General features: G+C 39.9%; 1 protein-coding gene and 1 pseudogene across 6 annotated transcripts in view; one reads left to right on the top strand and one right to left on the bottom strand.

Moving 5' to 3' along the window:
• The first annotated feature begins 1532 nt into the window (after nt 1–1532).
• Nucleotides 1533–13403, top strand: part of SLC25A26 (solute carrier family 25 member 26) — a 159669-nt gene continuing 147798 nt past the window's right edge. For all 6 annotated transcript variants that reach the window (XM_090283875.1, XM_090283874.1, XM_090283872.1 and 3 more), the window contains exon 1: nt 1533–1579. In XM_090283875.1, the coding sequence (XP_090140001.1) occupies nt 1547–1579 (33 nt within the window). In that variant the 5' untranslated portion in view covers nt 1533–1546. The remainder of the gene's footprint in view (nt 1580–13403) is intronic.
• On the bottom strand, nt 4318–4416 carry LOC150004729 (U6 spliceosomal RNA; annotated as a pseudogene).

Genomic DNA, 13403 nt, shown 5'->3' with positions numbered 1-13403 from the left:
GACATTACCATCATCTTGAGAGAGCACTTCCAATGAGCCAGGAACTAAATTAACGTGTGCACATTATCTCAGTTGATCTGTAATAATACTAAAGATGTTACTATCATTATCCCCACTTTACAAAGAAGGAAACTCAATCTTAGAGAAGTTATGCGTTAGAGAAGGTACTAAATAGCTCAGAATTTGAAACTCTAAAGGTATTCTGCTAATCATTTCTAAGTCATCTTGTCCATAAGAGAATAAATATTCTAGTAGTGGTACGAAAGATAGATTGAAAAAGGGCAGACAAGAAGCTTGCTAAAGCTGAGGACAGATGATGAAGGTACTAAGTTAAATTGCAAGCATGGCTCTGCTATGTTCTCTGTAGCTTTTGGTTGGCTACTGAACCTCTTGGAGCACCTCCATCTTCTGTAAAATGAGGACAGTAAAGGTGCAAATCTTACAATGCAGTTTTTAGTGTTATCTGAGAAACTGTCTATCAATCCTCCAGCACCACGTCTGAGATGTAGCTGGTCCTTAATATATGGTAATTTCAAAGGTACTTATTGAATAAATGAAAAGGCAGGCCCACTTCAAGAAACTTATTATTAAGTACTTAATAAAGTGGTCTTCAAGGTGTGCACAGTGGTATATACCATAGCGAACAAAACGAATAAGCAAATAACTTTAAATGCAATACTGCCAATAAGAAGAAGTGGAGGATATGAAGTTCTTCTATAGCTTTAATAATCTTACGATATTGAGTCTGTTTTATAGTAATTCAGACATTTGTACCGATAAAACCAAGAGATAAACCAAAGACAAATAACTGATTAGAAACACGAAGCTCACCCTCCTTAAACTAGTTCTGCCTTTTCATTGATTAAGCAAAACAAACAACGCACCCCCCCAATCCCAAAACAAACCAACCCTCAGTGTGGTTATTATCAGAGGGAAACGGGGTGGAGGAAGCAGGGAAGGGTAACGGGGTTGGGGGTGGATAAAAGCAACAAAAAGAGACATGACTTGATGTGGTGAACACAATACAATATGCAGCTGATGTGTTATAGAATGTACACCTTAAATCTATAAAATATTTTTAACAATGCAAACTCAATAAATTCAGTAAAAAAGAAACACAAACCTTTTCCCCTGAAACTAGTTTTGTCTTTCCATGGTCCCCCCCTCCACTCTAGCCTCTTTGGCTTACACTTTTGCTCCAACCTGCCTTCAGTGAGGGACTCCCTGCACCTGGTCCCAGCGAACGCTTATTTGCTGACGAGAGTTCTTCCATCTAGCCGAAACTCAAGCTGCCGCAGGAACGGAAAGCATAGTGGAATGGAGATATCCGGCTCAATCGCACTTCCCGAGCCCCGTCCCTCCTTCTCGGAACTCCTCCTTTCCCAGGCTTCCTGGGTTGCACGTGTAGTTGTTGTGGCTCGCCTGCACGTGACCGCGGAAGTGCAAACGTCAGGCCCCGCCTCCAAGATGGCGGTGCCCAGTACGTAAGGCTGCGACGTGCCTCTGCTCTGCTGCGAAACGCAGCGTTGATGGTGTTTTCGCGGCTATGGACCAGCGTGGGTTCACAGCCTCCCTGGTGGTGAGTGCGAGGCGGTGAAGTCGGGTGCTCATAGTGCCGGAGTCCAGCGCTGGAACCGGTGGGGGCTCCTCTGCACTAGCAGTTTCTTCCGGTTTTGTGCGAACTGTCCTCGGGTCACTGGTCACCAGGTTTAGGAGCGAGCGCGGGGATCCTGGGCCTCTGCCGGGTCCTTGTCAAGGCTACGTCTTTCCCACCCTGACGCCGGAGAGTCGGGCGGGTTTGGGTGGCTGCTTGACTCATCGTCTTCCGCACGAAGACAGATTTCTCTACTTAAAAGCTTCAGTTGATTAGCACTACACTGGAAAACTTAGGCATTTTATGTAGGAATATATATAACAAAACAAAAGAGGCTTACTCAGGTCGCTCAGAGCCCTCCTGTCCAAGTCAGTGGTTGTCATTTTTCGGTACCTTCAGTCTCGGAAAATGATATACCCATTTATTCATTCATTTATTCAGGGTATAGTTAATCTGGTTATTCTGCTTCAGAGCATTCTTCTAGCCTTTGGGTACATTGATCCTGCACTATGGAGCCAATAAGACAGTGGTGTTTAACTCCTTAGAAAACAACTAGAATCAACACTTTTTAACATTACAAAAACCAGTCTTTTAATAAATATTTTAAAATTTCTCTTACGGCAGGTCCAGTAGGGGATACTAGATGCAGCAGAGAATAAGACAGAGATTGGCTTGTGGAGAGGAGTGGACAGAAGCAGACAGAAAACAAATAACCTTTAAAAAGCTTCTCACCAAATGCTAATTATCAAATTTTGTTATTGCAGGTGTTAGGGATAAGGTGGTGAACAAGATAAACCGGCCCACCTGGGCCAGGTGGCAGAGACAGAATAAATAGTAAAGTGACTGTTAAGAAAAATGACATGAGGGCTAGTTTCAGAGTGTTATGGGAAGATGTGGAAGGGGCACCTTAGCCAGACTTGTGGGATGATGGTTTTCAGTCTAGATTTGTTGAGACTTGTACAAGCAGGTTTTAGAGATGCAGGCAAAGAAATATGTTACCAATTTCAAGGAATTTTCCTGTCTAGTTCAGAGAGCAGTAGTAGTTCTGACAGATAACATTGTTGTGCCAGGAACAGGTCAGCTTTTTACATACATTGTCTCATTGAATTCTGTCAAGCAATTGAAGACTTTAATTTTTCCAAATGAGGGAACTGAGGTGCAGAGAGGTTATATAATTTGTCCAAAATCACCCAAGTGAGATCCATTTCATGTGTGTAAGTGTTGGAGATCAGATTTCAACCTAGGCAGTGTAACATGGGATCCCATGCCCTAACTGCTCCTTGATTCTATCTCTGAAGTCAGTAGCAGTTGCTAAAAATATGAGTGCCCAAGTTAGAAAAAGAACAGTGGTTTTAAAATTCATTAAAGTGTAGTACACATGCCAAAAGGTATACTTTTATTTTTTAGATGTAGTTACAGAGGGTAAAATTTGGGTCAATGGATACAAGTTTCAAGGAAGTTAGATTTCATTACCCTAAAGAAAAATCATTTTATTCACTCATGTATTCTGCCCACTGAGCACTGTGATTATCCTTGGGGATATGATGACAAATGAACTAAACTCAAAAAATAAGTACTCTGAAAAAATTAACTGAGGTGGGATAGTGATAGGATAATATTGGAGACCCTACTTTAGGTGGAGTGACCAAGGAAGATACTAAGGAGGTGACATTTAAACTGAGGTCTAAAGGGTAGGAAGGGGCAAGACATTTTTAGGGGATGTGGGGCAAAGTTCAGAGCGAGCAGTGCGTGAGAAAACTCTTAGGTGGAAAGAGTTTATAGAGTGTCAAAGTGGTGGCTGAGACCTAGTGGATAAGAATAGTAAGGTGGGAGGGACACAAAGCCATCAGAGGCGAGTCTTTGTGGGCCATGGAAAGGAATTTGGATTTTATTGGAAGCATAATGGAAGCCATTAGAAGGGTTTATTATCAAAGTGGTGTACAAATAGAATGGCCATTTTTTAAGGTTGGGAACATCTTTGAGACAGGCTGAGTACTCCTAAGGAAGTACTGTTTTGCTTACTACCGTGTTAACAGTGCCTGACATTTTGTAGGCACTCAACATAACTTGTGAATGAATGAATGAAAGGTACAGAACCTGGCATGTGGTAGACATATTTTTTATTATTAGTTTCAGGTGTACAGCCCAGTGATTAGACATTATAAACTTACTGACAGCCTTGGTTCCCATGCCGTCCCCCGCCCCCACCTGCTTGCAGCTGCCTGGGAGTTTCCCATGATAGTGGGGTGCATCAACCGAGCTCAGTTTGGCCTTCATCAGCCCTCAGACTCACAGCTGCGAGATAACGACTGAATTCAATGATTTCTTTTTTCTTCCCCCTATAAAACAGCCCCTCCTTCCCTAGGAGGCCAGAGTCGGGCCATTTGCTGCACAGCTTCCTCCCCACTTGCTAATTCCCTCAATAAACTTCTTTTCTTCTGCTCGCTGCTTCTTAATGGTTCTGTGAGAGACTCCGTTCTTACACTTACTAAGTGATCATCCCGATAAATCTTGTATCCATCTGACACCATACATAGTTTTTGGAATATTATTGACTATGTTCTTTATGCTGTACTTTACATTCCCATGACTGTTCTGTAACTACCAATCTGTACTACTAAAATCTTATCACCTGTCCCTCCAACCTCACTTCAGTCTGGCAACTGTCAAAATGTTCTTTGTATCTATGAGTCTGTTTCTGTTCTGCTTGTTTGTTTATTTGGAAAAATATGAAATGCTTCACAAATTTATGTATCATCCTTGAGCAGAGGCCATGCTAATTTTCTTTGTATATTTAGTACATGAGCTGCTGAAGTTAGCACTGTAGTAGACGGTGTGCTCAAAGAGAACACTGACTGGTGTATGCTTTTAGGAAGATAGTTTGGAACTAAGTATTAGCAACCTAAAGGTGTCTATAACTTTTAACTCAGCAAAGATAATAGTAAGCCACTTACACATTAAACAGAAGAGGAATGGTTAGGTTAATGATGGTAGATGTATTTTGTGGACTATTCCGTGGCTCTTGGCACTAGTGCTTGTGAAGAGCATGTGGTATAGTAACATGCAAAATGCTTAAGAGATTTATAAAATAAAACATACATGTACTTCTGTTCATGCCTAATTAAAACTATTAGAAATAGTATTCCTAATTAAAAATACTATTCCATTCATTTTTTAAAAAAGCTGCATTGAAATTCTCTAAGATAATGCAAAATAATTAGGAAAAAATGTTTGAATTAATTGATTTTAGAGAGAGGGAGAGAAACATCAGTTTGTTGATCCATTTATTTATGTATCCATGGTTTCTTCCTGTATGTGCCCTGATTGGGAATTGAACCTGAAGCCTTGGCACATTGAGATCATGCTCTAACCAACTGAGCTACAAGGCAAAGGAATATAAAATAATTTTGATGATAACATTATAGGCATAGCTCAGAAATTATGGTTTGATTCCAGACCACTGTAATAAAGTGAGTCAGTCTTTTTGCTGGTAGAACCATTTGTTTAAAGAAATAAAGCAACAGCACAATAAAATTAGGTATGCCTATATGTTTTTCTTCTAGTTTATTTTATTTTATTTTTTTAATAAGTTTTTTAAAAAGATTTTATTTATTTACTTTTAGAGAGAGGGCAAGGGAGGGAGAGAAACATCAATGTGTGAGCCATCTGTTGCCTCTCGCATGCCCCAAGCTGGGGACCTGGCCCACAACCCAGGCATGTGCCCTGACTGGGAATCAAACGGGCAGCTTTTTGGTGCGTAGGCAGGCACTCAATCCACTGATCCACGTCAGCTAGGGCTAGTTTTTTATTATTATTATTATTTTTTATTTTTTTTAATGCAGAAAAGTACTTCAGATTTTCTAAAAAATAGCACACCTTTTCTCACATTCCTTTTTCTTCCTGCCTAATTCTTCTCTCTCTCTCCCCTTCAGTACCTCACTATTTCATTGACTTTGTAGTCAATCTGCTCACCTGGCTTGTTCTTGAATGAAACTGAAAACATCCCTGCTTCAGTTACTTTAACCGCTGCTATGTTGCAATTACATAGTTGCAACTATGTAATTAGTGAAAGGACTTTGGCAAGTTTGCAGGCTCTCAGTGAAAAGTACAGGCCATCCTTTGCATGGTAGTGTAGGGCTGTAAAAATGAATATGCAAGTGGAAGTTATGCAAAGTGGTCTTGATGAAAAAAATTAATGATAATGATCTTTAAAAATTCTGGTCAATGTTAAAAAGTTAAAATAAAAAACTAATTGTTGATTGTAAATGTATAGAGAAATAAAAAAATAGTACAACTAATATTTAGGACATTGTAATTTAAAACACTGAACCATTAATAATGTATTTCTTTGCAAAAAATGTATCAAAATAATTGGAGTACTTTCCTCTAGTCATATAATTTACAATATAAAACAAACATTTTTTTTTTTTTTTATGCCTTGACAGAGTGCCCTACTGCTTTCTAAGTTTGGATCAGCTTGCAGCATTTTATCCTGTGTGCTTTCAGTGTTGCAAAGTATCTCCCTGAGTTCCTTTATTGTGAAGATTTTTGCTGACATAACTTCCTTTGGGACATCTTCATCCTTTTTCATCACAACCACTTTCCTCATTTTGTTGATGAGTTTGCCTTCACTAATTTCTTCTGGCTGCATATATAGTCTCTCAGTTGACAATATTCCCTCAACTAGCTATTTCTTTCATAACTTCATTTATACTTATGTGGACTTTAATTTCATTTTCATCATTACCACTTTTCATGTATTTGCTGCACTTTCATGTTTGTTGCCCAATTCCCTCCTTTGATTACCATTTTTATAAAATGTCACTCTGGTACTGTAATTTGAACTGTGGTGTTGGAGAACTTGTATGACTTATAGCTGAAGTTTATGTGTCAGTACTGTACAAAGTCCAAGACTGCTTGTACTTTTTTTTTTCTTTTCTTACTTTAGTGAAGTGGCTCTGAAAAAGCTTTTTCATAATACTCATGTTGTGTCTGCTCACTGGACCTTCCTTTATGCATGGCTATGTTGCTAGGGCTTCCTAGGTGGAGTAAGTAAAGAGAAGAAAAGATAAGAATGAAGTTATTGGACACACCGTTAAGGGAAGTTTTCAGCGTTCTTTGCTCCAAATCTCTCTTTCTGGACGGTAGCCCCTTAGTCTTCCATCTGGAGCAAAGGGAAATTAATATCTGATAATAAAGCATTATCTCCAAATCTGTAAGGAATGGGGAGTGAGTCTTCATGTTCTCAAGGTTGCCTTTATGAAGGGGGACCCCCAAAATACTGGAATGTATTTATTAAAAAATTGTGTATTTATTCTTACATGTTTAAACTTAAGTCACCTTCGAAATACTCTCTATTTGATACAATACATCTATGGAGACATTCTTTCCACTGCTCAGAACAATGAACTGGTCAATTTTGATGTCTTTTAGTGCCTCTGCCATTTTGTTTTACCTCTTCCACATTGGCAAAAATGTTTCCCTTTAAGGACTTTTTTAAATCCAGGGAAATAGAAAAATAGTTACTCTGGGCAAGATCGGGTGAATGGGAGGGTGGGGCATGGAGGTCATGCTGTGTTGGTCAAAATTGCTGAATACTCACGATGGTGTGGGCAGGTATGCTAGTAAATCACCCATCATGAAATGGGCAAACACTTTGAAAGCGTCTTCAAAAAAAAAATTCACTGAAACCGAATGCAGCCTCTCACAAGAACGCCAGCTGGAACACAAATACAGATCAGTTCCTAGAACACTCACCTAGCAGGGGAAGCCTGTACTACAAATGGGCCAGCCTCCAGGAAATAATTCTGGTTGTTTTTGGGTCCTCTCTTGTATTTGACTTGTTTTATTTGGCACTTAAGTCAGAGCAAGCAGATCTACCTTTTTTTGTTTGTTTGTTTTTTTGCTTGTTTTTGTGTTGGGCAGGCAGTCACCTAGACACAAGGGTATTCTAAATTTTGATGAGTTAATGGAGCAAGTGAGGCGCCCTTGGAGACAGACCATCAGTCACATAGGATGACAATTGTGATGGAGCACTTTCTTCTGCATCTCAAGTACTTGGAGATGGGACGACCTTCCTTTCTTATTTTTCTTTCCGCATAAGAGAGGGCACTGGGAAAGTTTTTAGTATGTGATAATTTAGCTGGAAATCACTTGTTAATGTGCTTTTGTTATCACTTCCAAACCAAATAGTATAGAATTTGAGTAACATTAATGAAAAGTCAAATAGAGGAAATTTAAAGTTTAGGAAAAATAAAGTTACACCCACAGTTTTCCCACCCCACAAATCAGGTATTTTTTACCTGTTTAACTAGACATTTGTTAGCTTTTGCTCTGGTACTTGGGAAGAGTCACTCAAAGCTATGGTCCCTGTACTCATGGTTTTATAGTCAAGTAGAAGTGGACGTTAAATAGTAAATAAAACAAAAATTAACTATGTAATTGCAAGTAACCAGTTGTTAGAAACAAGGACATAGTGACTCCCAAACCAAGAGGAAGTCATTAGTAACAAAGGGCAAATGTAATGAACGAGTCTTAAGGGCAAATGTAATTAGAGGGTCTCTGAGAAGGGAGTTGACAGCACTGGCATGTCTACAAACCACAGAAGGGACATTTAGATAACCGTGTTAGATTGTAACTCCGGAGTAACCAGTAATGGAGAAACGGGGAAGAAGGAGAGGGGAGGGGGAGCTAATTGCGTTAGGGCGGGGAAGCTAATCCCTCTCACTTTAGGGTGGCAATTTTAGGGTGGAGAAGATAATCACTTTAGGGTGGCAATTTTAGGGTGGAAAAGATAATCACTTTAGGGTGGCAATTTTAGGGTAGAAAAGATAATCACTTTAGGGTGGCAATTTTAGGGTGAAGAAGATAATCACTTTAGGGTGGCAATTTTATGTTGGAAAAGATAATCACTTTAGGGTGGCAATTTTAGGGTGGAAAAGATAATCACTTTAGGGTGGCAGTTTCAGGGTGGGGAAGCTAAGACTATAAAATCAGTTTCCTTTGTCTACTTGGCTCGCACATTCTCCTGGCTGTGAGGGTGCGCCCTGCTCTGCAGACTCGTGAATAAAGGCCTCGCTTTACTGCTCAAGTCCTGTGTCCCAGTTTTTATTGTTAGCGTTTCTCACACAGTTACAGAGCACTTTAATGTGCTTATGCAATTTTTTTCATATCCAAGGTCCCATCATAATTTTGTACTCTTCTTTAAGAAAAATTAACCCATAAATTTAAATCCAAGGTCATGATGAAATTTGAACGTTAGTGTTCCTCAAGTTTTTTGAAGTTGATGCTGAATTGTTCCTGCCATGCATTGCATGATTTTGCTTTCTGCTGAGTGGGTCTGTGGATAATTTTCATCCAAGGAGGAGAATCTGAGAAGAGCTTTTAATTCATTATTGCTAACGAAAGGCTTGAATTTACACATTTTTATATGCGAATTTATTAAATTTAATATATGAACGTAATATTTAGTCTTTGGTAAAGTGTGCCTTAGACTTTTCATGATTTTTAATATCGGCATGTCAGAAATGTGGCATCAGCCAACTTTGAAAGATATTTGTAGTCACATAACAGTAAATATAATAACTCATTAATTGATAGTTGATTAAGGGTGGGGATTTTGCTAAGCATATAGCAGGCTCATTTAATTATATTTAATTTTCGTTTAATGTCATTCTGTTGTTACAGAAACAGGGGAGTCCAAAAATCCCCAGAGTTTGCTGCTGGGGGATGGGGAGAAGTAAGCAGCTTTTCAAATGCTTCCACATGCCTGAGGCTGGTGGGTAGTGTCTTTCTTATGCAAAATGGCTTTAATGCATCCAAAGCCTCAGGCAGATGGGAGGAGTCTTGAACCAGGGGACGGTATGGAAAGCACACAGAGCCTACGTAAGGGTCTGTGAATGGTCAGAACTGTTTGCAATGCCCACTGCGTCAGATGACGCAGTCAGGGATATATAAGCAGCTGCAGACATTTTAGCTCAGAGACTCTCGCTCTCTGACTCGGGCTCTCGCTCGCGCTCTGGCACTCTGACTCTCTCTGGCACGCTTGCGTGCTCGCTCTCGCTCTCTCGTGTGCTCCCTCCACGTGGCTTGGTGAAGGGGCCTTCTCCATGTGGCTTGGAGAAGGGGTCTCCAGGCTGCTTTAAGAGGCTCTCGCCATGCGGTTTTGAGAAGGAGAGGAGATCCGCGCGGTTTGCAGGAAGAAGGCAGTTTGCAAGGAGGCTGAGAATCCAGGCCGTCCTGCATTGAGAGCTGGAGGGCACCACAGCACAGAAAGGATCTCCCCAATCAGATTGAATGATTGGCAGCTGCTGGTAAAGCTGAACTGTGTTGAGAAAGTAGGGAAACGGTTTCTCTGACTTCCCTAAAACTAGCCTGGTTTGGAAGGGGGGGAGGCAAGGATATGTGTTTGTGGGTCTTTTAAAGAGCATAAGACTTAACAACAGAAATCCGCAAATAATCTAAATCTATATAACTGTTAAATAAACGATTCTTTTTCTTTTCACCGAACTCTGGTATTGAGAGTTACAATTCTGGCGGCGGGCAATCGGGCCCCTGACTAAAGAGCCCGTGGGTTTGAAAAGAAAAAGAATCGTTTATTTAACAGTTATATAGATTTAGTTATTTGCGGATTTCTGCCGTTAAGTCTTATGTTCCTTAAAACACCCACAAACTCAAATTTCTGTCTCCCCTTACCAAACCAGGCTAGTTTTAGAAAAGTTAGAGATACCGTTTCCCTACTTCCTAGGGACAGTTCAGCTTTACCTGTAGCTGCCAATCATTCAGTTCTGATTGGGGGAGGTCTTGTCTGTGTTAAGGTGTCCACCAGCTTTTAACCCAGAGCTGCGTGAATTCCCAGCCTCCTTTCCAAAACCACAAATGTATCCCCCCTTCTCCAAGCTGCAAGGTGTGTCTCAAAACTGCATGGTATTCCCCATTTCTAATCCACATGGAAAGCACCTTTGCCCTCCTTGCAAACTGCTTGGAGAACCCTTCTTTTCCAAAGCAGCATGGTCAGTGTGTGCCCAGTTAAAACTGCACGGTCAGCCTGGTTAAAATGCCTGCCACTTATTTTTAAATCCCTGACTGCGTCCTGTGATGAAGTTGGCATGGTCCCCAGTTCTGACCATTCACAGAACCTCACGCAGGCTCTGTGTGCTTTTTCCCTACCATCCCCCAGTCCAAGACCCCTCCCATCTTCCTGAGGCCTTGGAAGCATCCAATCCATTTGCGTAACAAAGACACTAGCCCTTAACCTCTGGCTTGTGAAGGCATCCGGAAAGCTGCTTCCTTCTTCCCATCCCCCAGCCCCAAGCTCTGGGGATTTTTGGACACCCACTTTCTGTAACAATTCAATTCTCGAAAACTCTATGAAATATAAATACTATTATTTCCTTATTTTTTACGTGAAGAACTATGGTTTTGGAGAGTTTATTTTTATTGAGTAGGGGACTGTAAAAGTGATGAATTTTTATTTTTTAATTTTTTAATATATATTATTTTATTTTATTGTTGTTCAATTACAGTTGTCCCATTTTTTCCCCCTTTGCTCCCCTGCCCCTGCCCTCCCACATTCAATCCCCACCCTGTTGTTCGTGTCCATGGATACTTTATACTTGTTCCTTGACTAGACCCCTTTCTTTCTTTCCCTGTTATCCCCCTCCCGCCTCCCCTCTGGTCGCTGTCAGTTTGTTCCTTATTTCTATGTTTCTGGCTCTATTTTGCTCATTTGTTTAGGGAGTTTAAATAGTTTTCCTAAGGAGACCCAGTTAAGATGGAAGCCAGGTTTGTCTGATGTGAAAGCCGATGTCCTAGGCAATATTTAATCTGAAAGAATGTCTGGAGAAATGAAAGAATACTTAAGTCAAATTCTAGAACCATTATTGCATTCACTAAACAAAACAACCTACATTGTTTTCCATCAGGAGGTGATTATGAGCAGTGGCTATCCAGAGATGTCACTGTGCTGTTGGTGTAACTGTGGAATGTTAAAAAGAATGGCTTTCACTGTCACAAGTGCTATGGCAGATCACAACAGGGACAATCAAAGAATGACTTAATGCTGTTTTTGTTTTTTTTGAACATCATATTTTCATTTGATTCAAACTAACAAGTGCAGAAGCCCTGCTACATACGAAGTGCTGGAATATATATTTAGGAAGGCCAAGGTGACTGATCTGGCCTCTGCTCTGAAGGAACTTACTGTCAGACATGATTGTTTGAAATATAAACAAAGTTATATTGGGGAGTCAGGGGAGTAGCATTTAATTCCCACTGCAAGATTGGGAAAGGCTTTAGGAAGAGTGTGGCATTTGGTCATAGCCTTAACAGGATTTTGGCAGGGATGTGTGGATAGTGGCAGGGGAACAGGTGACAGCGGGCATAGGAAGGGCATTCCAAGTTGAGAGCAAAGCCTAAGCAGCAGCACAGAAATGAGAAGCTTCAAGGTGTGTCTGGGCAACAGTGGTCAGAGGAGGCTCCAGGTTTGTTAAAGTGTGTGAAGTGAGGCTGGACAGGTAGTTTAAAATCGGCCCTTGGGTCAAGGTTCTTGGTTACCCCTTATTGAGTACTTACTGCATACCAGATGTAACCAGTGAGTTAGGATTTTTTTTTATCAAGGAGCATTAATTTTGAATAGCTTTACTTTTTATATGTTTGCAATACTCATTCCAAAACTTGAAGAAGACAAAAATTAACAAGATAGTAAAAATACTCCTTATCTTGAACCTCTTTTTACAGAGTTAATAACTTTTAGCAATTTACAGTGTCTGCTTCCAGACTTATAACTATACATGGATAAATAGGTATACATTTCTGTGAATGCAGGATTACATAGCATATATTGTTCCATAGGTAATTTGGTTAATTTAAGAATCTAGCATATGTTTCTGTGCCAGTGAGTTCAGACTGGCCTCAATCTTTTTTTTTTAATCCTCACCCGAGGATACGTTTATTGATTTGTGCGTGTGTGTATGAGAGAGAGAGAGAGAGAGGGAGAGAGAGAGGGAGAATCAGTTGCCTCCTATACACACCCTAATAGGGGATCCACTGACTGGAGATTGAACCTGCAACCTAGATATATTCCCTGACCAGGAATTGAACTCTCAACCTTAACTGAGCCACCCAGCCAGGGCACAACCAATTCTTTCAAAGTCTATGTGGCAATCCATTATTTTGATATAAAAATTTATCTAACAACAACAAAAATTATCTAACAAGACTCCTAGGATAGAACTTTAGGTTACTTCTAGCTTTTTATTGTTACAAATAATGCTGTAGTAAACATTCTTGTATATTTATGCATTTCTGTGGGAGAAATATTTAGAAATAAAATAGCTGGATCAAAGATTTTATAATTTAAAATTTTCATTTTGCCTAATTGATTTTAATAATTTGTTTCTCTTTACAGTGCTCATTCATATTTTTCACCTTTTCTAATTTAATTGGGAAAATGCTTTAATTTGTTTTTATTGGGTCATTAATGATGGGGAAGCACATTTTCATAATTTTGTTGGCCATTTATATTTTTCTTTGGGGAATTGCTTGGTCCTGTGTTTTGTGAGTTAAGGAATTTGGTGTACTTTCTGAAGATTGACTTGTACCCTCTAAAATATGGGTAATAATCTTTCCTTATAGTCATTAATTCATACATAATTCAAATAGTTGAGTGTCTGCTTTGTACTGGAGCTGGGAACATACTGGTGAACATAACAGGTATGGATCTTGCAGTTTACTGGGACGTAAAGGCAGTGGTGAGATGCTCAGTTATAGAATTGAAATTGTCACCAGCATGTGGAAATAAGAGGGTCTA

This window comes from Furipterus horrens, unplaced genomic scaffold (genome assembly GCF_987537825.1).
Source record: "Furipterus horrens unplaced genomic scaffold, mFurHor1.1.pri manual_scaffold_7, whole genome shotgun sequence".
Lineage (NCBI taxonomy): Eukaryota > Metazoa > Chordata > Mammalia > Chiroptera > Furipteridae > Furipterus > Furipterus horrens.
Note: the sequence above shows the minus strand (reverse complement) of the source record. Positions and strands in the feature narration are given on the sequence as shown.